The sequence below is a fragment of the Perognathus longimembris genome, chromosome 17, assembly GCF_023159225.1.
Source record: "Perognathus longimembris pacificus isolate PPM17 chromosome 17, ASM2315922v1, whole genome shotgun sequence".
Classification (NCBI taxonomy): Eukaryota; Metazoa; Chordata; class Mammalia; order Rodentia; family Heteromyidae; genus Perognathus; species Perognathus longimembris.
In genome coordinates this window covers 45,247,268-45,273,996 of record NC_063177.1, presented here as the reverse complement: position 1 = coordinate 45,273,996, position 26,729 = coordinate 45,247,268, and the positions used below count along the sequence as shown (strand labels likewise).

At 42.8% G+C, this 26,729-nt stretch overlaps 1 protein-coding gene across 2 annotated transcripts; it reads left to right on the top strand.

Annotated features, from left to right (window-relative positions):
• The first annotated feature begins 690 nt into the window (after positions 1-690).
• Nol11 (nucleolar protein 11) lies at positions 691-24,178 on the top strand. Of its 2 annotated transcripts, none has more exons than XM_048366057.1 (18): positions 691-860; positions 2,389-2,502; positions 2,619-2,675; positions 4,096-4,244; positions 5,925-5,982; positions 7,493-7,637; positions 9,254-9,442; positions 12,411-12,487; positions 15,182-15,305; positions 16,148-16,236; positions 17,133-17,207; positions 18,059-18,240; positions 19,391-19,516; positions 20,625-20,795; positions 21,731-21,809; positions 22,293-22,385; positions 23,516-23,623; positions 23,815-24,178. In XM_048366057.1, the coding sequence occupies exons 1-18, from the start codon at positions 720-722 to the stop codon at positions 23,929-23,931; spliced, it is 2,094 nt and encodes a 697-aa protein (XP_048222014.1). In that variant the 5' UTR covers positions 691-719; the 3' UTR covers positions 23,932-24,178. The 2 variants fall into 2 exon arrangements, with proteins under 2 accessions (XP_048222014.1, XP_048222013.1); XM_048366056.1 differs by having other exon boundaries at positions 20,565-20,795.
• Positions 24,179-26,729: the final 2,551 nt, after the last annotated feature.

Below are 26,729 nucleotides of genomic sequence, written 5' to 3'. Positions count from 1 at the left end.
CAAAAAGAAGCCAGGGGCAGTGGTCAGGCCCTGAAGTCCAACCCCCCTACTCTCTTCCATAACATTTGGGAACCCATGTTTATTTAATGTACTTTCTCTTCTCTCTCTCCCATCTCTTTTCTCTCTTCTCTCTTTCATGCCAGACCTGGGACTTGAACTCAGAGTCTCTGAGCGCTCTCTCTGAGCTTGGCAGTCTACCTCTTGAGCCACAGCTCCACTTCCGGCTTTTAGGTGGTTAACTAGAGATAAAGAGTCTCACTGAGTTTCCTGCCCGGGCTGGATTCGAACCCTGACCCTCAGATCTCAGCCTCCTAAGCAGCTAGGATTGCAGCTCTTTCCCCCTTCCTTCTCTACCCTCTTCCCTCCCACTCCACCCTCCGGCCTCCTGCACCTGGCTCAGTCTACTTTTACGTTCGGCCACTTCCCAAACGCCTCAGTCGACAACCCCAAAGAACGAGGCACCCCGCAGATTCCGAACCTGAGGCGGGAGCACATCCGGGACTCGGGGAGGCGTGCCCTCAGGGGGCGGAGTCTAGACGCAAAGCTCAAGACACGCCCACTCCGCCGCGGAGCTATCCCGCACCGCTAAGGCCCACCAGGGGTCGCCAGCTGCGGGAGTGCATTTCTTCTTGGATGAAGTCCCGCCCATCTTAAGTTATCGCGAGAGAAAGCGCGAGGCCTGCCGGGAGGTCCGCACGGCCGTCCGTAGGCCGTCCAAGATGGCAGCCTTGGAAGAAGAGTTCACGTTGTCTACCGTAGTCCTAAGTGCTGGCCCTGACGGACTCCTCGGCGTGGAGCCGAGCAACAAGACAGACCAGTTTCTGGTGACGGACAGCTGCAGGACGGTCGTCCTCTATAAGGTGAGGGGCTGCCGGTCTCTCCCCCGGTCTGGGCCAGGACCCGGAGGCTCGTGTTGCTCACACACACACACCTTCCGAAAGCGTCGTGGAGCGGCCCGGACGGAGCCCGCCTTGCCCCTGCCTGGGACTCTGGACGAGGGCTGGGACCCGCCTGGTGGCTTTCCTGTGGAGAGCGGCTTGTTTCCGAGTTGGTGGCACGGCGTCCCGGTGCACGTGGAACGGACGGGAAAAGCAGAGGGAGCTCCTCGCAGACTTGGCCCCGCTAGGATCCCCGTCGGGGTCTTTGTCACCCTGTCGCGCGCACGGGGACCAGTCGGAGATAGGGCAGCCGAGGGTGACATTGACAGGTCTGGAGCCTGGGCCAGTCGTTTCGGTAGCCTCCCCTCCTACACACACACACACTTTGGGGGTAATTTCCTTACACACACACACACACACACACACACACACACACATTTTTGGGGGGTAATTTCCTTTTTCTTTCTGCGGGTGAAGAGGCGGTGAGTTCCAATTCCGAGTGACTTGTATGTGGGCACCTCTGGTGTATGTTGAAATTTGAATCGCAGGAAATCACACATTCCACCTCCTCCGTTAACAATATGCATAACATTGCTTTGGATTGCCCCGTGGGGGGCTTTTTTTTTTTTTCCCCTAGGGAAAACTTAGCATGCCGAGCATTGTCCGCAAAGTCTTTGGTTGGGTTGTTTTGTTTTTTTTTTTAACTGTTTTTTTTTTTTTTGGTCTTTTCTTTTTTGGTACTGGGGATCGAACCCAGGACGTTGCACTTGTTAGGCGAGCACTTTGCCACTGAGCTACATCCCAGCCCTGTCTGCAACGTCTTTGAAGTATGGCTGTCTACTTTGAAGTTGTGAGGACAGATTGCCAGCAAATCCCTTACAATGTTCATTTAGGCTTTTCTGATGACTCTATCGATCTTTACCCAGACTGTCCTGCAGATTCTTTATTGGGAATACAGGCAGGAGAATCTCCAGAGGCCTTCCCCAGGCTGAGCCTCAGCTACATAACTTCAAAAAAAAAAAAACCCTTGCTTCAAAAAGCAACTACTTTTTGTCAACTACCATTGTTCTCTTAACCATTTTGACTACTTTTGGTACTTCATGTGAGTAAAATCTACAGTATTTGTCCATACTCCTTATTTATTTTAGGGACTGTGTTAAATACTATCATGAAGGGTGTCTGTCTGTCTCAATACCAAGGCATGAACTCAGGGTCTGGGCTCTGTCCCTTACCTCTTTTTGCTCAAGGCTTGCACTCTACCTCTTGAGCCACAGTTCCACTTCTGGGTTTTTTTGGTGGTTAATTAGACATAAGAGTCTCATGAACTTTTCTGCCTGGGCTGGCTTTTGAACCATGATCCTCATATCTTAGCATACCTGAGTAGCTTGGATTACAAGTGTGCATGAGCCACTAGCACTTGGTCTGAAATAGTTTCTTTGATTGTAAATCTAATTGATATTAATGTCTACAACTGACTACTTAATATTGTACTCGTCTTATTTTTTATTAGGTTTCTGATCAGAAACCCTTGGGAAGCTGGTCAGTGAAACAAGGTCAATCTATAACATGTCCAGCTGTATGCAACTTTCAAACTGGAGAATATATCATTGTACATGATAATAAGGTGAGCTCAGGTCTTTATATAACAGTGTATGTAACACAGATAGTAACACGTTAACCATGTCAGTTACATATACATAGCATGTGGAATATTTTCTAATTTGTGTGCTTTGGTTGAAGGTTTTGAGAATATGGAATAATGAAGATGTAAACCTGGAAAAAGTATTTAAAGCTACAGTAAGTCTTTTGTTGTTTTTTTTCCCCCCAATATACTTATTTGGCTTATTGGAGAAATGGAATCATTCATAATATAGTATACATTTGTTTGTCTTATGTCTCTAGGAAAGTGAGCCTAAGATTTTATTTTTCTAGTTATCTTACAATATTCATCTCAATTCATGTATTAATAGGTTAGAAAACATACTTTATTATGTTCATACATAAATCATGAATAACTAATTTATACTTGTTTCCATGTGTTTGGAGGTTTGGTAGGTGTTTTTTTTTTTTTACCAGTCCTGGGGCTTGGACTCAGGCCCTGAGCACTGTCCCTGGCTTCTTTTTGCTCAAGGCTAGCACTCTGCCACTTGAGCCACAGCACCACTTCTGGCTGTTTTCTGTGTATGTGGTGCAGAGGAATCCAACTCATGGCTTCATGCATGCTAGACAAGCTCTCTACTGCTAAGCCACATTCCCAGCCCAAAGAAATTTTTTTGTTTTGTTTTGCTTTGTTGGTTATGGGGCTTGAACTCTGGGTCTGGGCGCTGTACCTGAGCTCTTCCGCTCAAGGCTAGCACTCTACCACTTGAGCCACAGTGCCGCTTCCTCTTGTACATTTTGAGAACACTATATGGTATAGTTTTTTTTCTGTTGCTATTTGATTAAGTATATCTTTTCTACTAATGAACTAAGAAACATGAGTTAAATTATTGATAAAATGAGGATTATTTTTTTTCAAGTACTGTGTGTAACTCTGAACACAAATAAGTTAACTAGGTTGGGGCTAGGATAGTGGTGCATATTTCTAATCCCAGTACTCAAAGCTGAGGCAGTATTGAAAGTTTGAAGCCAACTGAGACAATATAGTCTCATCTCATTTTAACTTACTTATTTGTTGGTCATGGAGCTTGAACTCAGGGCCTAAGTGCTGTCCCTAAGCTCTCTTTGCTCAAGGCTAATGCTCTACTACTTTGAGACACAGCTTCACTTCCAGTTTTCTGTTGGTTAATTGGAGGTAAGAGTCTCACAGGACTTTCCTGCCCCAGCTTACTTTGAACCATGATCCTCAGATTTCAGCCTCCTGAGTAGCTAGGATTACAGGAGTGAGCCACTGGTACCTGGCCCTCATCTCATTTTGAAAACAAAACAAAAAAAAATCCAGAAGTTTTTTGTTTGTTTGTTTTGTTGTTGTTGTTGTTGTGAGCTGCACAGCTCCACTTCTGGTTTTCTGGTAGCTAACTAAAACTAAGAATCTCCCAGACTTTCTTGCCCAGGCTGACTTTGAAATGCGATCCTCAAAGCTCAGCCTTCTGAGTAGCTTAGGATTATAGGCATGAGCCATCAGCAGTTGGCTCCAGAAGTCTTTTGTAAGTATCTTTATCCTACTATGTAAATTGTTTTAGAATAATAATTAAAATATTTGTAACACTTTTTTCAGTTGTCAGCTGAGATCTATAGGATACACTCAATACAAGGGACAGAGCCATGGGTCCTATTCAAAGAAGGGGCTGTCCGTGGATTAGAGGCCTTGCTTGCAGAGCCCCAGCAGAAAATCGAAACTGTCATCTCTGATGGAGAAGTGATTAAGTAAGTTATAATATTTGAAATGTGAAGTTTTAATGAGGTAGGAATTATCTGTATAATCCCAGTCCTTGGGGTCAATGGAGGATCTCAAGTTCCAGGTTAGGCTGAGCTCCAAGCTGTTTCAGGACAACTTGAGAGCTATATATTAAGACCCTTTCTCAAGCAAAATGTGCTAGTGTTTCCCTCTACTTTCTTTGCCTTGTCCAGAGGTAGTTTTGATTTTATTTATTTATTTATTGCCAGTCCTGGAGCTTGGACTCAGGACCTGAGCACTGTCCCTGGCTTCTTTTTGCTCAAGGCTAGCACTCTGCCACTTGAGCCACAGTGCCACTTCTGGCCTTTTCTATATATGTGGTGCTGAGGAATCGAACCCAAGGCTATAGGAGGCAAGCACTCTTGCCACGAGGCCATATTCCCAGCCCCAGTAGTTTTGATTTTAAACATAACGAAAGTAACCTAGAACTAGTAACTCACTAGTAGAGTTCTTGCCTTGCCATGCACAAAGCTCTGGGTTCAGTCCCCATGCTCATGTACTTGTCTGTGCCTGCGTGCGCGTGTGCACACGTGTGCGCACGGTGCACGTAACCTGGTTAACAACATTTGCTTAGTGTTAGTGGCTCCTGTCATGTGGGTGAGATCTTAGGATCAAAGTTTGAAGTCAGCTGGAGCAAACAAATTTGTGAGACTCCAGTTTACTAGCAAAGAACAAGAAGTGGAGATATGACTCTTGTGGTAGAGAGCCAACCTTGAGCAAAAATGGCAAACCAGTATATTGCCCTGAGTTTGGCACTAGTACCAGCCAGCATAAATAAGTACTGACCAAAATAACATTTGAGGTAATAGATAGTTACCCCACTGATTACCATCTGGAATGACAGAGCTAGGTAGTTATTTGAAGATAAAATAGATAGCCCCAAGGACCAGAGGCTTTTTTGTTTATTTTTTTGCCAGTCCTGGGGCTTGGACTCAGGGCCTGAGCACTGTCCCTGGCTTCTTTTTGCTCAAGGCTAGCACTCTGCCACTTGAGCCACAGCACCACTTCTGGCCTTTTCTATATATGTGGTACTGAGGAATTGAACCCAGGGCTTCATGTATATAAGGCAAGCACTCTTGCCACTAGGCCATATTCACAGCTCATGGTAGTACTTTTTAAAAGATACCAGCTTTCTCAGATTATGGAATAGACTGAGAAATGACCCACTCATATGATAGAGACTATTTCATGATTTCACATCTGCTCCTATCACATTTCCTGTTGAGTTGACTCGCTGCCTCTTTGGGTCTACCTGGCAGAGTCAAAGCAAAGACTTGTACTTCATAATTGAACAGTGTGGTAGACAGTGAATAGTTCAGCCAAGCTCTGACCCAATGCACATCTCAGTGTGAGCAACTGTTTGGTGAGCAACTGTTTGGGGAAAACCTCTGGGCTCTGATTAGCACTTTGCCACAATCAAAGGCCATGCTATGTTGGTTATGAGTCATTCAGCTTCCCTCTGTTGCATGAAATAGATAAATAAGATCCAAATGTATTCCCTACCGAGAGCCTGTGAAATATATTCTGAAACACTGAATTAGCTTTTTGTGTTTCAGACTCCAAAATGATAGTAGATATTTCCTTAAGTTTTTATTGATAAGATTTCAACTGATTTTTGCATTTTGTAATTTTTATTTTTTATTTTCAAGGTGGACAAAGCTTTTCATGGTATATAGACATCCTGTTTTAATTTTTGTTACTGAAAAAGTAAGTGATGTCTTCTATTTCTTACCTATTTTGTGGAATTTTAAAGTCATTCATATTCAAAACAAAATGGGATTTTATATTATAAATAAAACATTTTATCATAGAATATATTTTCATTATGTTGAAGTAGTTCTACAAGCATTATCATTCAACATGTTTTTTTTTTATTTTTTTGGCCAATCATGGAGCTTGAACTCAGGACCTGGGCACTTTGCCTGGCTTCTTTTTGCTCAAGGCTAGCACTCTTACCACTAGAGCCACAGGTCTACTTCCAGCTTTTTTCTGTTTATGTCGTACTGAGGAATCGAACTTAGGGCTTCATACATGCAAGGCAAGCCCTCTACCACTAAGCCACATTCCCAGACCTTTCCCCTGCACTGCCCCCCCCCCATTTATTTATTTTTATTTTTATTTTTTGGTGCCAGCCCTGGGGATTGTCTTGCTCAAGGCTAGTGTGCTCTACCAATTGAGTCACAATGCCAATTCTGGCTTTTTCTGAGTAGGTTATTGGAGATAAGAATCTCACAGACTTTCCTGCCCTGCCTGGCTTCAAACTGGGATCCTCAGATTTCAGCCTCCTGAATAACTAGGATTACAGGTTTGAGCTACCAACATTCAGCTCCTTTTTATCTTTTTTTTTTCCCCCCAGTCCTGGGGCTTGGACTCAGGGCCTGAGCACTGTCCCTGGCTTCTTTTTGCTCAAGGCTAGCACTCTGCCACTTGAGCCACAGCACCACTTCTGGCCGTTTTCTGTATATGTGGTGCTGGGGAATTGAACCCAGGGCCTCACGTATGCGAGGCAAGCACTCTTGCCACTAGGCCATATCCCCAGCCCCCCTTTTTATCTTTTTTAAACATGAAAATGTTTATCTGTTATGGTTATTCCAGTTTCTAAATTAAATATTTTATAAACCTTGTACATTTTATATCAGACAAGATTTTTTTTATTTATTTTTTTTTTTTGGCCAGTCCTGGGCCTTGGACTCAGGGCCTGAGCACTGTCCCTGGCTTCTTCCCGCTCAAGGCTAGCACTCCGCCACCTGAGCCACAGCGCCGCTTCTGGCCATTTTTTGTATATGTGGTGCTGGGGAATCGAACCTAGGGCCTCGTGTATCCGAGGCAGGCACTCTTGCCACTAGGCTATATCCCCAGCCAGACAAGATGTTTTTGAAGTAATTACTGAAGTACTTAAGATGGAGCAGCATCTTTTTAAAAAAAATTTTTTTTTCTTTTTCTTTTTTTTTTTTGCCAGTCCTGGGCCTGAGCACTGTCCTTGGCTTCTTTTTGCTCAAGGCTAGCACTCCGCCAACTTGAGCCACAGCGCCACTTCTGGCCTTTTCTATGTATGTGGTCCTGAGGAATCGAACCTAGGGTTTCATGTATACGAGGCAAGCACTCTACCACTAGGCCATATTCCCAGCCCTGGAGCAGCATCTTATAGCTTTAATATTTAAATATAGTTGGTTGAAATGGGAATATTTATAAAATTAAAAATCTCCTTTTGTTGCAGCTTGGCAATTATTTTGCTTATGTACAAATGTGCAAATCACATAACTTAACAAAATATGCACTCATACTTGGACAAGAAGAAAAATCAGTTACACCAAATTTTACTGCACATGTAGATCGGAAGTTCATCTATTTGATGTCATTATGTAAGTTTTCTTTAAATTTCCAGTGCTTGTAAATAGCAGGGTACAATAGGATAATATGTAGTTTTGAATCTTAGATTTTTTTCCTTCCCTTTTTATTGTTCCTTATAAGCATTTATATCTAATAGTTTTTGCTATTGGCTCTGTCTGTTCATGCATGCTCATTAGTTCAGTAAAGTATTTCAGGTAGAGCACAGTTTTCAAGCATTGTTTCTATAATGTCTTAAATTTACCGTAACCAATAAATAATACCTATACAAAAGATAAGTCACATTTATCCTTATGATAGTTGTCCAGGCTTGTTGATAGTCACTTCAGAAGTTGGATATAGTGGCACATGACTGTGGTCTCAACTCTTGGAAGTTTAGACAATCTCATGTTCAAGAACAATCTGGACTACATATCTAGACCCAAAACAATAGTTGGGATATTGACAGCACTATGTTGTATCCCCACTGGACAATGAGCGAGTTATGCTTGGCCTTGAATGATCTTTGTATTACTTTTCTCCAGCCACTAGTTTCAGTGTTACCCTTCTTTGAACAAAAAGAGGGATAAACAAAAAGAGACTTTAGCAGCTTTGGCCTATGCCATCCACTTTTTTTTTTCTTTTTTCTTTTTTTGGCCACATTCCTACCATGTTTCTCAGCTTTCTTTTCTTTTCTTTTTTTGGCCATTCCTGGGGCTTGAACTCAGGGCCTGAGCACTGTCCCTGCCTTCTTTTTGCTCAAGGCTAGCACTCTACCACTTGAGCCACAGCGCCACTTCTGGTCTTTCTATATATGTGGTGCTGAGGAATGGAACCCAGGGCTTCATGTGTGCGAGGCAAGCACTACCAGTAGGCTATATTCCCAGCCCCACTTCTGGCTTTTTCTGTGATTAATTAGATATAAGAATCTCACTGGCCAGGGGCTGGGGATATGGCCTAGTAGCAAGAATGCTTGCCTCATATACTTGAGGCCCTGGATTCAGTTCCCCAGTACCACATATATAGAAGATGGCCAGAAGTGGCACTGTGACTCAAGTGGCAGAGTGCTAGCCTTGAGCAAAAAGAAGCCATGGACAGTGCTCAGGTCCTGAGTCCAAGCCCCAGGACTGGTCCCCCCCCCCCCCAAAAAAAAAAAAAAGAGTCTCACTGGCCTTCCTGCCCTTGCTGCCTTCAAACTGCAAGCTTCAGATCTCGGCCTCCTGAGTAGCTAGAATTATAGGCATGAGCCACTAGTGCTAAGCTTTCAGCTGATTTTTTTTTAAATTAATACTCCCAACATTTCAAGATTGTAGTATTTTTTTAAATTGCATTAATCTATGTTAACTAATTGTACAAAATAATGGATTTTATTATGTTTTTCATACATGAATGTAATGGGTGTTGATCATATTTACCACACAGAGACATACACACACACACACACACACACACACACACACACACACACACACGTACTTCTAGACGGTATTACAGTGCTAATTATTACAGGTATTACAGGTACTAATAGACGGTATTACAGTGATACATTATTTTTCTGATTGAATTAGATAAATCTTACCAAAAAAACTCAATAAATTTAATAGATAATGACTTGTCCTGACCCACTTATAAACAATACTTTTTTCCACAGGCTGTGATGGCTGCATATATGAAACCTTGATACCAATATATTCAAGCGACGTGGAAAGGGACCAGCGGGTTGTTAGCTCACTATTGCTCAAGACTGTGGTGACAGCTAGTGCTCGAAATGGTGTTGGGCTCACTGCCCTGGATTCAGATCACGTGGCAGTCCTGGGGTCTCCACTGCCAGTTTCTAAGGGTAAATGAATGCATTCCACAAGTCCTTTACCTCTTGGCTTTCCCTTTGTTTTTCATTTGAGCCAGTCTCACTGTAACCCAGGCTAGCCGCTGCCTCATGATCCTGCGTCAGCCTTCCAAGTGCAGGGATTGCAGATGTGCACCGCCTTGATTTCTTTATTACCATTCTTATTCACATTATCTTGGTCACCATACTCAAATTATTTTTGTAACTTAATTTTTGCTTTTACTTTGTTTTTTGTGACCATGTCTTGTTACATAGCCAGACTATCCTGGGACTTGCTCTGTTAGCACAGGCTGGCCTCAAGCTGAAGATCCTCCTGCCTTAGTTTTTCAAATCCTGGATTGCCGGCCTATAACACTACCACTAGGGCCTCACTTAAACTCAAAACCGGGGTGCTGTCACTGAGCTTTTGTGCTCAAGGCTAGCATTCTACCACGAGTCTCATAAACTTTCCTGCCTAGGTTGGCTTTGAACTGTGATCCTCAGATCTCAGCCTTTTGAGATTACAGGTCTAAGTCACCCATGCCTTGCTCATTCTTTTGCCTTTTTGCTGTTGAGTTATAAGAGCCCTTAAGAGACATGATTCCCATTAGTTATTTTTCCCCCATTCATTCTCCTTTTGTTGCCGTTGCTGCTGTCTGTTTGTTGGGGAGGTTGGCTTGGGATTCTGGATTTGTTGTTTTTAGGTGTTTTTTTTTGTGGGTTTTTTGTTGTTGTTGCCAGTCCCGGGGCTTGAGCTCAGGGTTTGGGTACTATCTTTGAGCTGTTCGAGGCTAATTTGAGCCATAGCTCCACTTCCAGCATTTTTGGTGCTTAATTGGACATATGAGCTTCACAGACTTTCCTGCCTGGGCTGGTTTCAAATCAGGATCCTCACATCTCAGCCTGCTAAGTAACGGGGACTATAGTCATGAGCCACTAGCACCCAGCGGTTCTGGATTTAAACTCAAGACCTGTACTTCCTAGGCAGTGCTTTTCTACTTGAACCACACCTCTGGCTCTTTTTGCTTTAGTTGTTTTTTTGTTTTGGAGGTTGTTTTTGTTTTATTTGTGGTCCTGAGGCTTAAATTCAAGGCCTGGCATACTTTTCTTCAAGGCTAGCACTCTACCACTTCAGCCACAGCTCCATTTCCAGCTTTTTCCAGCAGTTTATTGGAAATATGAGTCTTTCCGGCTCGGGCTGGGTTCAAACCATGATCCTTAGATCTCAACCTCCTGAGTATCTAGGATTTCAAGCATGAGCTACTGGCCATCAGCTTTTAGGTTTTTGTTTTGTTTTATTTTTTTATTTTTATTTATTTTTTTTCCAGTCCTGGACCTTGAACTCAGGGCCTGAGCACAGTCCCTGGCTTCCCTTTGTTTGAGGCTAGTACTCTGCCACTTGACCCACAGCGCCACTTCTGGCCGTTTTCTATATATGTGATGCTGGGGAATCGAACCTAGGGCTTCATATAAAGGAGGCAAGCACTCTTGCCACTAGGCCATATTCCCAGCCCCTTGTTTTATTTTTTTTATTTTTTTATTTTATTTTTTTTTGGCCAGTCCTGGGCCTTGGACTCAGGTCCTGAGCACTGTCCCTGGCTTCTTCCCGCTCAAGGCTAGCACTCCGCCACTTGAGCCACAGCGCCGCTTCTGGCCATTTTCTGTATATGTGGTGCTGGGGAATCTAACCTAGGGCCTCGTATATCCGAGGCAGGCACTCTTGCCACTAGGCTATATCCCCAGCCCCCTTGTTTTATTTTTTAATAGTATCTTAGGACCAGCCTGGACTAAGTTCTTCCTATTTGTATTTCCCTAATAGCTGGTAAAACATACATAAACCATTACACCCAGCATATTTTTCTTTGTATTTTCTTCGTATTTCAGGTTGCATGTCAACGTAGACTCCATCATAAGTTCAAAGCATGCCTAAGCTATAGAGCAAGACTTTGTCTCACAAAAGACTTGGAATAGTGGTAGCTCCTTGGTAATCTTAGCTACTAGGAGGCCTAGCCAGGATTGCAGATTTGAGGCCAGCCTAGATAAGGTAGTAAGACCCAGTTTCAAAAATAAAAAGATGTTGGAGACATAGCTCACATGATATGCTGCTTACCTAATACTTGTCACACTGTGAATCAGGAAGTGTCGAGTCTTCCAACCTTCCCCTCCACCTCAGCACAGAAAAAAAGTCAGAAGCTGGCCTTGAACTCTCAGTCCTCCCAAGTGCTGGTGGGATTGCAAGCACACATCACCACAGTGGACTCAGCTTTATTCCTTTTCAGGATTGCTTTAGTCATTTGAGCTCCTTGAAGTTCTATATGAGTTTGTTTTTTCCATTTTGCAAAGGAAAAAAAGGAATGTTTTTAATTGGTATATATTAAATTGTACATAGTACATAGTAAGGGTTTCATCATGACATTTCCATACATGGATCCTGTACATCCCTCTAGTTCTTATTGGCCCTTGGAGTTTCAATAGGGATTCATTGAATCTGTAGATTCCTTTCATTGCTGCCTTTCTCTCGCGCGTGCTCTTTTTTTTTTTTTTGGCCAATTGTGGGGCTTGAACTCAGAGCCTGAGCACTGTCCCTGGCTTCCTTTTGCTCAAGGCTAACACTCTACCTCTTGACCCATAGCTCCAATTCTGGCCCTTTCTATATATGTGGTGTTGAGGAATCGAACCCAGGGCTTCATGTATTGAGGCAAGCACTCTACCACGAGGCCACATTCCCAGCCCTCATTGCTATCTTTTTCAAATTATATATTCATGCGTAATTGATAAGACCTTGTGTGGTTCCTCCATTCTCACCTCTTTGGGATATTTCTTGCCATGTTCTCTCCCATCATCCAGTATCTAGGCTAGTTGTACTGTTGTATTGCTCATTTTATAATTAAATCAAATTTTGATATTTACTCTGATGCCTTCCCCTGCCCTGATGTCATGTATGCATTCTTTGAACTATTTCTGAGTTTGTCTTATTTTCTAGAATGCCTTTCCATATGGAACACAAAATTTCAAACATTACAGACTTCAAAAGAGCTACCACAAGGGACCAGTGGACAAGTAAGTTTTTACATTTGAGGATTGTTTTCAAGATTGAGTTTAGCTGGTTTTTTTGGTTTTTTGGGTTTTTTTGTAGTTGTTGTTGGGTTGTTTTTGAGACAGGATATCAGAATAACACCCAAACTGGCCTTGAACTTGCAAGCTTTCTGCTTTAAGCCCCAGAGTACTGGGTTTACTAATGTGTGCCACTACACCAAGCCAAATTTATTTTCTTGGCAATAAATATTGTAAGGGAAAAATCTCCGTACAGTCCTAAATTTGATTAAAACAAATTTAAAAAATTTTTTACTTGGGTACTGGTGTCTCACACCCCATAATCCTAGCTACTTGGAAGACAGATTGGGAGGATTGTGGCTAAGACTAGCCTGGACAGAAAAGCTTGTAAGATCCCGTTCTTGACCAGCTGTGGGTATAGTAATAGGTGTCTGTCATCCTAGCTGTGTGAGAGGCTGAGACTGGGAAGACCAAGGTTCTAGCCTAACTTGGGCAAAGAAATCTGCAAGATTCCTATCTCTGAAGAAGCTGGGTATGGTGGTGAGGATCTCTCATCCCAACTATGGCAGGAAATGAGAAAGAAGAGCGCCATGTAGGCATATACCTGTACAGGAAGTGAAACTTTATCTTACAAAAAGGTAACCAGTGCAGAAAAGGACTGGGGCTGTGGATCAGCAATGGGACACCCACCTAACAGCTTGAGGCCCTGAGTCAACTCCCAGTACTGCCTAAAGTACTTTTTACCTGAATGATTATATGTAATTTGGTATTGTTTGAATAGTTTGTTTGTTTTGCCAGTCCTGGGGCTTGAACTCAGGACCTGGGTATTGTCCCTGAGCTTCTTTTGCTTAAGGCTACCACTCTAGCACTTGAGCCACAGCGCCACTTGTGGCTTTTTCTGTTTTGGTACTGAGGAATCAAACCCAGGGCTTCATGCACTAAGCCATATTCCCAGCCCATTTCTGTATATTTATTACCTTGAGAAAACTATACCTAGTTTAGATCATAGATCAAAGAACAGTTAGCTAGTTAATAAAACACCATTTTTTAAAAGCAATACTGGGGTTTGAGCTCAATGCCTTATACTTGCTAGGCATATGCTCTACCACTCTAGCGAAACCCCTGGCCCTTTTTAAAGTATTTTTCAGGGAGAGTCTCATGTTTTAGCCTAGGCGCAACCTCAGACCACAGTCCTGCTACTGACAGCCTCGCGCATAGCAAGAACCATGGATGCAGAGCACCACCCCCAGCTTGCTGATTGAGATGGAGCCTCAATAACATTTTACCAAAGCTGGCCTTGTACTGTGATCTTCCTGCCTTTGATTTCATGAGTTGGTGGGATTACAGGCATGAACCATTGCTTCTGGCTTAATAAACTACCTTTTTAAGCTTTTTTTTTTTAAATCTTTATTTTTGAACTATACCTTAAGGTATTAGGTTTCCTAATAAATTAGCTTTTTCTGTATGACTGTTGTAAAATTAAAAAACCAAAATTTACACTGACCAAACTTCCTGAGTCTAGGGTTCTTGGTTGTTTTATGAACTCTTCTGTACCTTCAGGGCCTTGCAGTGAGGCAGGATACTTATTGCACTTACTGTCTGGGAAATAAATATTTGTATGCAAATAAGATACCAATTTGGGCACTAGGGTATTAATTTAATGAGAGAAATTTAGGTTTTCTCACTTTACAATGAAGTTATAAGTTATATTTAACAATTGATTTTAACAAAATTAACTATTCACAGTTGTACTACTCTAACAAACTTATTCTTTGTCCCTTTAAGCGTTCTGTTTAAATACCTCTTATGTTTTGCATAAGGTAGAAACACAGAGAGCCAAGCACGGTAACATATTTCTAGAATTCTAGAACTCCTGAAGCAGGATGAAGATGAGATCAAGTCCAGGCTGGGCTACATAATCCAAGTTTCAGGCGAGTGGGGGCTATACAGTGAAGCACTGTCTCAAAAACAACAGCAGCAGCAAAAAGTAGATTGTATGGTTCAAGTCTGTGAACTAGCTGTGAGGTAGCGATCAGAGGCTTAAGGTTCTACACCAGCCCTGGCAAAAAGAAGTTGAAGAGATTCTATCATGGGCATGGGCAATCACAATGGCTGGGCACAGTGGTGATGCCTATTACCTCCAGCAACACAGGGAAACACAAGTAGGATGAGGACAGCCCAGCAAGACTTTACCATGAAAATAGCCAAGGCTGGGTCTGGGAATGTGGCTTGTCCGTACATTGCTTGTCTAACATGCCTGAAGCCCTGGATTCGATTCCTCAGCACCACATAAACAGAAAAGGCCGGAAGTGGCTCTGTGGCTCAAGAGGTAGAGTGCTAGCCTTGAACAAAAAGAAGCCAGGGACGGTGCTCAGGCCCTAAGTTCAAGCCTCAGACTGGCAAAAAAAAAAAAAAAAAAGAACAAGAAAATAGCCAAAACAAAGGGAGCTGGATGTATGGTTCAAGTGGTAGAGCACCCTGAGCGCTTACTCTGCCTAGCAAGCACCAGTTCTGCCAATAATAAAAATACCCTTTTAATTATGTTTTATTGAGCTCTACTAAATTATACATCTTATTTCGGAAGGTTGACTGAATTTGTGTTGTTAGGTTATACGTACTTTATACAATGAGTTATTATTATACGGCCTTATTGAGTCAGATTTTAGAAGAGAAAAAAATTGCTTTTTTTTTTTCCCCTAGCTCTGGTATTATGGGGAAAATTTGTTTATGTTACACGGGAAGTTTCTAACTGTGATTCCATACAAGTGTGAAGTTTCATCATTGGCAGGTGCCCTGGGGAAACTCAAGCATGATCAAAATCAAGGTAGGAGCCTTATCCACTTTCTTGTTTGTTGGTTTGTTTTCTGGTGCTGGTCCTAGAGCTTGAACTCAGGGCAGGGCCTGAACATTGTCTCTGAGCTTTTTTGCTCAAGACTGATGTTTTGCCACTTAAGCCACAGCTCTTTTTCCAGAGTTTTGGTGGTAAATTGGAGATAAAGTATCTCAGACTTTCCTGCTTGGGCTGGCTTTGAGCCACAGTCCTCAAATGGCAGTCTCCTGACTAGCTAGGATTGTGGGCATGAGCCACTAGCACCCAAATATATCCTGTTTAATTAATGCAAATCTCCTGGTTTCAAATGTAGGTTGGCACTTGGAATTAGCTCAGTGGTAGTGTTTGCCTACTGTGCACAAGACCCCAGGTTTGATCCCCCAGCACAAGCTGGGAACATGGCTTAGTGGTAGAGTGTTTGCCTAACATGCATGAGATGAAGCCCTAGGTTCAATTCCTCAGTACCACATAAACAAAATAATATTTTTTAAAATTTTAAATAAAAATAATGTAGCTTTGCATAAGCCTCCTGGGTACAGGGTCTCTTCCTGATGCAGACATTTGCTCCTGTTCACTGCTGAGGATCCTTGAGAATGGTCCCCATGGAGGGGCAAACTGGCGATGCCCCTTTCCACCCTTCGTTTACTGTGGCTCTTGCTGTCATTTAGGCTCGCTGCTCTGGCTTATAATCCTCGTCTGTGTTAGGATTTAGCTGTGAAGTTATTGGTGGAGTTATCTGGACTTCACTTATACATAAGTGGGTTTTTTTTCCAGTTTTTTATTGATCATTGATTAGTCAGAATATCCCAGTTATATATTTTGTATTTTCTTTCTAGACCTTCAGGCCATGCCCCATTTTGCAAACTGGGAAGCCTCTCAGGAATTGGGATTTGGATCCTACAAGTCAGAGCCGTCAAGGAAAATGGCAAGTTTGGTTTTCTCTTACTCTTTCTTATTGTTTTACTTATATTTAAGTAGTTAGTTGTACAAGGGATTTACTATTCAACAAATCATTTCATGAATGCAATGCATCTTGATTGATGTCACTCCTTTCACCTTTCTCACACAAGTTTAGTATTAAAAGAGAGATATCAGAAAAATGTTGCTAAACAAAAAGGCTGAATTTTTTTCATGACTGTACAGGTCCACAGTCTTAATCCTAATGACAGGGCATTTTGAGGCTTCTTGCCTTTGTCCATAATTGACTCATGTAGTCGGCTAGTTAATTTGTGTGCATGTGCCAGTCCTGGGGCTTAAACTTAAGGCCTGGGCACTGACACTAGTCTAGCACTCTACTACTTTGAGCCACAGCTCCACTTTTGGCTTTTTGGGGGGAGATCCGAGTATCCTTGACTTTTTTCTGGGGCAGGCCTCAAACCAGAATTTTCAGATCTTGGCCTCTTGAGTAGCTAGGATTATAGTCACAAGCCACTAGTACCTGGCTTTGGCTAGTTTATATGTGTACAGTTAGGCTCAAGTTAGATAATGGACTAGTTTGAAATATGAAGTAATATTCTTGAGTATAGAGATTTTATTTTGTGTTTAAAAGCCACAGACATCTCAGCTAGGTCTGATAGCACATGCCTGCAATCCCAGCACTTAGAAGTAAAGGCAAGAAGATTGCAAGTACAAGGCCAGCTTAGGTTACATAGGGAGACTGATTCAAAATAAACCCCTCACTCAACCATTTTTCCCTATGATAAAATTATTTTTTTAAGTTATGTAGCAATGAGTATGCTAGTCTCTTTGGAGTGTTTTGTGTTAAATGGTAAAAACTCTTCTGTGTTATCCTGAGGTCCTAATCAGTTTACTTCATTCCAGGTAAGGAGAAGGAAAATGGAAACACATTTGCAGCCAGAAGGCCCAGCATGTGAACAACTTTTATCAGCCATAAAGGTAAACCAAAAAACTTGAGTGGCTAAAAGTGTCCATCTACTTTTCACTACTTTTTGACTCAGGACCTGGGCACTGTCCCTGAGTGTTTTTCGCTCAGGCTAGCACTCTACCACTTGAGCCACAGTGCCTCTTCTGACTTTTTCTGTTTATGTGGTACTGGAGAATTGAACCCAAGGCTTCATGCATGCCAGGCAAACACTCTACCACTAAGGCCCGTTCCCAGTCCTTCACTGCTTTTTTCCTTTTATTTTATTTATTTATTTATTTATTTTTTGTCCAGTCCTGGGCCTTGGATTCAGGGCCTGAGCGCTGTCCCTGGCTTCTTTTTGCTCAAGGCTAGCTAACACTCTGCCACTTGAGCCACAGCGCCACTTCTGGCCATTTTCTGTATATGTGGTGCTGGAGAATTGAACCCAGGGCCTCATGTATACAAGGCAAGCACTCTTGCCATTAAGCCATATCCCCAGCCCTTCACTGCTTTTTTTAATGAGCACTTTTGTGAACATAAAGCTAACATTCATGTTGAGTCAGTCTTTGGTTATCAGAGTTGGTCCACAGCTGGCACGTTTGACTATCACATTGTGAGATTGCTGTTCTTGCCTCGGCCTCCTTAATATCTCATTCAACTCTACACTGTGTTTGTAGCCTTCAAAGGTTATGTTTCTGAACCCTTAGATTTCTTGTCAGAATTCTTGCAGTTTTCATGTGTATTTGTCCATTCATAGTGTCAGCTCATCTCACAGGAATGCAGGAATACTGTCAGTGATATGAAAAAATGCAGCATTAAGTTTCAAGTGCAGCCTGACATTTACTGATGTGACCAATGAAATTCCTCAATTCTACTCTGGCAGAAAGCTTCTGAGAAACATATTGAAGTAGAACTGCGCAAATTTCTGGCTAAGTGGACCCCTGACTTCCATAGTGTCATCGGAGACTTAGTAACAGGACTTCTGGGAAGATGTAAAGCAGAACCATCCTTTTATCCTCGGAACTGCCTCATGCTGCTCATCCAAACTCGTGTGCTTTCCTACAGGTAGGTGTTCGTGTATTCCAAGCTTCATATGCACAATTTTTTTTTTCTTTTTGGTCTGTTGTGGGGCTTGAACTCAGGGCTTGGATATTATCCCTGAGTCTCTTTCTGCTCAAAGCTAGTGCTTTACCACTTGAAGCACAGAGCCACTTCCCATTTTTGAGTGGTTAATTGGAGATAAGAGTCTCACTAGGACTTTTTTGAGCCTCCCCCCACCCCTCCCCCCTTTTTTTTTCCCAGTCCTGGGCCTTGGACTCAGGGCCTGAGCACTGTTCCTGGCTTCTTTTTTGCTCAAGGCTAGCACTCTGCCACTTGAGCCACAGTGCCACTTCTGGCCTTTTCTATATATATAGGTGGTGCTGGGGAATCGAACTCAGGGCTTCATATATACGAGGTAAGCACATTTTACCGCTAGGCCATATTCTCAGCCCCTTTTTTTGAACCCTTTTTTGGCTTCGAACCACAATCCTCAGATCTTAGCCTCCTAAGTAGTTAGGATTATAAGCACCCCAGCCACCAGCAGGTGACTGCCTCTTTTTTTTTTTTTGGTCAGTCCTGGGGCTTGAACTCAGGGCCTGAGCACTGTCCCTGGCTTTCTTTTGCTCAAGCCTAGCACTCTACCACTTGAGCCACAGTGCTACTTCCGGATTTTTCTATATATGTGGTGCTGAGGAATTGAATACCACTAGGCCATATTTCCAGCCCCTGCCTAACTCTTTTTGACCTTGTTGGTTTTGTTGTTTTGCTTAGACTGAGGTTTGAACTCTGGGTCTTGCACTTTCAGTTTGTTCATTTGACTGGCACTCTACCACTTGATTCACATCTTCAGCCCAGCTTTTTCCTGGTTGTTTTGTTGGAAATGGAGTCCACTCAGTCTCCTGAGTAGCTAAGGTTACGGGTATAAGCCATCCACACACAATCTGATCTTATTTTATTTATATAGCTGAAATTGTTCTTAACATATAAAAGGATTACCAGGCTGTGTGGTAGTACGTAGTCATAATCCCTGCACTGAAGATGCTGAAGCAGCAAGATCATGTAGCCAGCCTGGGCTGCATAGCAATTTGCTATCTCAAAAAAAAAAAGATGATGATGGTGATGATGGTGGTGATGATGATGATGGTGACAGTGGTGGTGGTGATTTTTGTCTTAGCTTGTGTCCCGGATTAATGGAGCTTGCCTTAGAACAAACAGATGTGCAGATGTTACAGCTCTGTCTACAGCAGTTCCCTGACGTTCCTGAGTCAGTCACCTGTGCTTGCTTAAAAGTTTTCTTGAGGTAAGTTGGAGCCCAGTGGCTTTTTTTCCCTTCACTTCATTTAAAATCTCTTGACATTGAGTTCTAAAATTCTGAATGCTTAGAAAATGAATTTCCCCCCACTACAGATGAATGGATTCAAAAAATGTGGCACCTATACACATGGAATACTACATAGCAATTAGAAATGATAAAATATTGGTATTCGCAGGGAAATGGTCAGAACTTGAACAAATAATGTTGAGCAAGACAAGCCTAGAACACAGAGAACAAACGGGCATGATTTCCTTGATATATGACTGTTAGGGAGGGAGGAGGACAGTAGAGACCAGGTCTGTAAAGCAACAAACTTCTTTTCAAATGGTATTTCCACATGTTTGGGTCAGCAACTTTACATTATATATCTGAAACTAAAACCAAACCCAAACATCAGGCTGGGAATATGGCCTAGTGGCAAGAGCACTTGCCTCGTATACATGAAGCCCTGGGTTTGATTCCCCAGCACCACATATATAGAAATGGCCAGAAGTGACGCTGTGGCTCAAGTGGCAGAGTGCTAGCCTTGAGCAAAAAGAAGCCAGCGACAGTGCTCAGGCCCTGAGTCCAAGGCCCAGGACTGGCAAAAAAACAAAACAAAACAATAAAACCAAACAACTACTAAACATAAAAAGGTCTAGAATAAACCTATCAGTGGATCCACAAAAGCTATGTACACATGATCATATAAGACGAGGATAAGCAAAAACAACTCCAAGAGAAGGACACGGGAGGATTTGACTGTTGACATTATCTTTAAAATTCTAGGTGAACTTCCTGTGGAGTACCCTACATGGTTACTGTATATGATTTTGGTACACTGGATATTGTATATATGCCTACCTGATCTAGGGAAGGGGAGAAAACAATGAGGGTGTAAGATACCACAAGAAATGTATTCAATGCCTTATTATGTAACTGTACCCCCTTTGCACAACACCTTATCAATAAAATTTAATTAAAAAAATGAATTTTCATCCAACATTTCAAATAATGATAAGAATTAACCTCTTGCTTTTAATTAACATCATAGCATTGGTGATGACAGTCTTCAAGAAATTAATATCAATATGGAGTCAGTTTTTGATTGTAGTGATACTGTACAAGATGAGAAAATGGAAGAGCAAACTAAAATCCTTCAAAACGGCTTCAATCGGGAAGACAGCAGCTGCAGTAACTGTAACCAGGAGTTAAATAAAAAGCCCCAGGGGGCAGCAAATGCGACCACCTCATGCCCTGTGACCCCGAAGAGAGCAGCTCTGCTGTATCCTTTGCAGCTTGGTATTTCTGGAATATTGTTTTGGGGGACGGAGGGTGCAGTCATGCCAGCCAATGACTAATGAGCCATTAGGTCAATTAAGAGGTGATTTTTGTTGGGTTTTTTGGGGGGTGATGTTTTCAGTTTCTGCCTGAGTTCATTTTGAACTTAGGATCCTTAGATCACAGCCTCCTGAGTAGCTAGGATTTCAGGTGTTTGTCACCAGCACCTGGATTAAACCTGTTTTTTGGGTTTGTTTTTTTCATTGTTGTTTTTGTTTTTTGTTGGTCATGGGGCTTGAACTCTGGGCCTGAGCTCTTCAGCTCAAGGCTGGTACTCTACCCCTTGAGTCACAGCACTACTTCTGTTTTTTGAGTGGTTAACTGGAGAGAAGAGTCTCATGGGGACTTCTCTGCCTGGGCTGGCTTCAAACTGTGATCCTCAGATCTCAGCCTCCTAAGTAGCTAGGATTGCAGCCATGAGCCACCCAGCTTTAATGAAAATTTCTCAATGAAAATACATACTAAAGTAGAAACTATCAATTCTAAAAGATAGTACCATTTATAATACTAGTCCAGTTGCTTCCCAAAGATTAGGAGAGTGTTCAGTGTTAGATAAGTAATACTTTTGTATCGTGTTAGGAATTATTCATGTTTTCAGTAGGGTAACTTTTGTTGAATTAAATGTTATCCTTTGAGCTGGGTGCTGGTGGCTTACATTTGTAATCCTAGCTACTCAGGAGGCTGAGATCCAAAGTTAGCCGGGGGTGAAAAGCCCATGAGACTCTTGTCTCCAATTAATCACGAAAAAGCTGGAAATTGAACTGTGGCTTGAGTGGTAGAGTGCTAGTCATGAGCAAAACATTCAGGGACAGCACCCAGCCCTCAGTTCAAGCCCCAGGACTGGCACACACACAACAGTTTTCCTTTATTCCCAAGTAGAAATGCAATTCTTCACTCAGCATACAGCGAGCCATTTCTTCTGCCACACTTGAAGGACATCCCTGCCAAACACATCACTGTAAGCAAGCCTGAAGGTTTTTAGTTCTCATTTAAATTATGCTGCCTGACTGGTTATAGCATTGTCAAGTTCCTCTTATGTAAATTTAAAGTTACCTAGGCTTCATCATGAAGAACAAAAAAAAACTGTTGAGACGAGTGACATTGGGGTTACAGATGTTGACGTGTTCCACATGCCCGATGTGAAGGCCAGGTGAAGCCATCTGAGTCATACATCATAAGCAGAATCTTCTGTACCTCCTGCCACCTGCAGACAGATGGAGCTGTCACCTCGCCTCCCACCCCAGAGTGCTTTGCCCTGGCAGGGACTTGACAGGGACTTGCCTCCCAGCCCGTCTCCCTATACCTGCAGTGTTTGTTTGATGCAGGCTTAAAAGAACCATCAGCCTCTTAATAGTTCTTGAGTGTATCTGTTAAGTTTATGTGAGAGAAAAGTTTTCTACTGAAATGGTAAATTGTCCTTTTTTCCCTTCCTCCCTCCCAGCTATTTCTCCAGTATCTGTATTTCCTTTATCTGAAGTGCAGTGGAAATGCTCCCATGACTCTTCCTGGAACACACCCTCCAACCCTGAGCCAGGTCAGGTCACTTCCCTTCATTTCTGTTCCCAGGGGGAAGAAGAAACCCTGGGGATTGCCTGTCCTGTCATGCACACCCCCCACTGGAGGTGGAGTGGAGAGGGGCTCTCCCTTTAGCAGATTTCTACATGCATAATTCTGTATTGCCGAATTTAAATTCCTGATTCTTCATTGTAATGCCAAGAATGTCCTTCTTGTTAGGAAAGGGCAAGAGAGCTATTGAGACACTGTCGTCCTCTGTGATCTCTTCAAAATCAGAGAATGCAGCTGGACTTGGTGCTAGCTGCCTGGAAGCACTGGCTTGAGTCACACAGGAAGATCTTAAGTTTGAGTCTAGCCTGGGCTACATAGTGAGATCCTGTCTTAAGAAAAGAAATAAATGCCAGGCACTGGTGGCCCAGGCCTATAATCTTAGCTACTCAGGAGGCTGGGATCTGAGGATCGCAGTTCAAAGCAAGCCTGGGGAGAAAGAGACTCATCTCCACTTAACCACCCAAAAACTGGAAGTGGTGCTGTGGCTCAAGTGGTAGAACAGGAAGAAACTCAGACAGCACCCAGGCCCTAAGTTCAAGCCCCACAACTGACAAATAAATACAGAAATAACACTACCAGTATATACTTGTCCCTCGCTGTACTGCCGTTCACTTACTTCAGCTTCCTTTTTTAGCTTTTTTGTTTTGCAGAAGTGAGGACCAAACTCAGGGCGTTGCATTTGCCAGTCAAGTGCTGTTCCATTGAGATAAATCCCTAACTCTTGCTTCCTTTTTTTAATCTGCACCAATTTGTTTGTATCCAGTCTTTATTTTTACTTTCTTTTTCCCTCAGAAAGAGTCCTTGGTATAAATAAAGTAAAAAGTATAAAATAAGTATAAAAGCAGAAAAGAGCCCCCCCCCTTTAAAAATTGTTATTAAAGTAATGTACAGAGGGTTACCTTTTTATAAGTCAGGTTATGAGTATCTTTGGACAGTGTCACCCAAGAGCCCTTTTCTGTTATTTAGAAATTCTCCCATCTCTAAACTGTTCAGACTTCAATTGAGACTTTTCTTGGGTAAGTGTTTGAAATCATTATGAATAGCTACATGGATTAACCTAAAGTTACCTAATTAAAATCTTTTTCTATTTATCTTCAGATCATGGATTGGATATGCCTTCTCCTAGATGCTAATTTTACTGTTGTCCTAATGATACCAGAAGCAAAAAGGTTACTGATAAATCTTTACAAGTTTGTGAAGTCCCAGGTTTGTGATTACTATTGAATCCTTATTCTGTTTGTACCCAAGTGTCCCTTACAGCTTGCTATTCACTGGGTGGGGGTATGCTCTGTGTTGGACCCCGAACCACAAACATGTCCATGGAAAAGTCCTAAACAGCATTTTATATGTAGAATTTATGGGGAAAGTTATTCTGAAACGTGTTTGTTTCCCTTTAGATAAGTGTCTATTCTGAGCTCAACAAGATAGAAGTAAGTTTTCGAGAGCTACAGAAATTGAATCAAGAGAAGAAAAATAGAGATTTATATTCAATTGAAGTGCTGGAACTCTTCTGATAGCCCGTTTTCTTGAGAAAGCTCTCCTGGTACTTTGGTGTGAGTCTCCTGCTCCTGGGAAATGAAGTTCTGTTTCTGACCTCTAGGTGTGAGTATGGGGCCACCGCAGCTTGGGGCTTCTCCATGGTTACCCAGGCCACATGGGAGACTCTTACAGACCACCGACTTTGTGGGGCCGGGGAGAGCTTGTGAACTTTTTTTTAATATGTGAATGAGCTGCTTTTAAGTAAACTTATTTGTATACTGATAAATGTCTAATTTCCTACATGTTCTGAAGCTTTTTAAAAACAATTTTTTGTTACCATAAATATACATTTCTTTTGACAACACCCTTCCTTCCCTTACCCACTCCCTGTTTCTCCCTCCCAGCTCCACCTACAACTTGTATAGTTCATTTCCAACATAGTATCTTACTGAGTGAAGCTTTTTTTTTAATTAAAAAAAAGAAATTGGCTGGGAATGTGGCTTAGTGGTAGAGTGCTTGCCTAACATGCATGGGTTCGATTCCTCATCACCACATAAACAGAAAAGGCCAGAAATGGCACTGTGGCTCAAGTGGTAGAGTGCTAGCCTTGAGCAAAAGAAGCTCAGGGACAGTGTCCAGGCCCTGAGTTCAAGCCCCAGAACTGGCAAAAAATAAAAATAAAAAAATCACCACTGAAGCTGTGAATTTAGGAAGAATGTTCTTTTCTGAGAGTCAGAAGGTGCCTTAGGTTGTCTGCTTGTGGCACAGGCCTCGGTGGCAAGGAGGTGAGGCAGAGCGGTCCTGTCTTGCTTTGCAGCCTGCTGCCAGAGGTAAGAAATGCCTCCTTTCACACTGCCCTTAATGCCTCTGTGGCTAGCTGATACTGGTAAGAATCAGTATAGGTTATGAAAATGTATTACCAAGTGGTTTTAAAAAAAGAAGGGATGGGGCTGGATGTAGCTTCATGCCCAAGCACTTGTCCTGGGTTCAATCCCCAGTACTAAAAAGTAAAAGACAAAAAAAAAAAAAATACACACAAAATATATTTAACCAAAAACCTCAGGCTGGGAATGTGGCTTAGTAGTAGAGTACTTGGCTGGCATGCATGAAATCCTGGGTTCAATCCCTCACTACCACATAAACAGAAAAAGTCAGAAATGGCTCTGTGGCTCAAGTGGTAGCCTCCTGGCTGTGAGCAAAAAGAAGCCAGGGACAGTGCTCAGGCTCTGAGTTGAGTTCAAGCCCCAGGACTGGCAAAGAAAAAAAATTCTCTTCTGGGGGGAAAAAATTCACTTGTTGATTGACAGTGTACTTACTAACGGAATCTCAGGTGTCCAATCCCTTTTTCCATTGGTTACATTTTGTGTATGTGTATGCAGGTTCTGGGGCTTGAATTCAGCACCTAGGCACTGTCCCTGAACTTTTTTGCTCAAGGGTAGCATTCTGCCACTTGAGCCACAGCTCTACTTTCAGCTTTTTGGTGATTAATTGAAGATAAAAGTCTCAAAGGCTTTCCTGCCTGGCCTGTGTGAGGAGGATCTTGGGTGTGAAGCCAGCCTGAGCTACACAGTGAGACACTTTCTGAAAACAGGACAAGAAAGCCTATTGAGGGACTAGGATGTGTCTTAGTGGTAGAGGGCTTGCCTAGCATTCATGAGGCCCTGGGTTCAATTTTATGGGCACTGGGAAGGTGGCTTAGCGGTAGAGTACTTGCTGCCTAGCATGCATGAAGCCCTGGGCTTCCTCAGCACCACATAAACAGAAAAAGCCTGAAGTAATACTATGGCTCAAGTGGTAGAGTGCTAGCCTTGAGCAAAAGGAAGCCAGGGACAGTGCTCAGGCCCTGAGTTCAAGACCTAGGACTGGCCCAAAAAAAAAAGTCCTTTTGTGTTTCAAAGTGCTAAGAATAGAACCCAAACCGGGGCTGGGGATTTGGCCTAGTGGCAAGAGTGCTTGCCTCCTATACATGAGGCCCTGGGTTCAATTCCTCAGCACCACATATACAGAAAATGGCCAGAGGGGGCGCTGTGGCTCAAGTGGCAGAGTGCTAGCCTTGAGCAAGAAGAAGCCAGGGACAGTGCTTAGGCCCTGAGTCCAAGCCCCAGGACTGGCCAAAAAAAAAAAAAAAAACCCAAACCATCATGTGTACTAGGCAAGCATTCTGCCCTGAGTTTGATCCCCATACCCTATAAGGCCTTTTTTAGGGAGTCACAAAACTACAAAAGGGATTTTCAAAGAAAAAGGAAAGCTGAGCACTGGTAGCTCATGCTTGTAATCCTAGCTACTGGGGAGGCTGAGATCTGAGGATCAAAACCAGCCCAGGCAATAAAGTCTATGGGACTCTTCTCTCCAATTAACAACCAGAAAAAAAATCCAGAAGTAGAGCTGACTTGTAATAGAGCACAAACCTTGAGCAAAAAACTCAGGGACAATACCCAGGCCCTAAGTTGAAGCTCCATTAAAGATATTGGGATCCAACGTGATATTGACAAGATTTCATTTTGTTAATTAACCATTAGGAAGAACTCTTGAGACCGGGGGTGTAGCCCAGCGCCTGCCTAGTACCCATGAGGCCCTGGGAACCAGTCCCAGCACCATAGTAAACAACTCTTCTGTTATTCTTTCTGTTATTCCCCGAAACCTGTGGGAATAGTCTCAGGGCATCAGTTGTTCAACTTCACTTAGAGCCATAGGTTTAAGAGATAAAAGAGGGCTGGGGATGTGGCCTAGTGGCAAGAGAGCTTGCCTCCTATACATGAGGCCCTGGGTTCGATTCCCCAGCACCACATATACAGAAAACGGCCAGAAGTGGCGCTGTGGCTCAAGTGGCAGA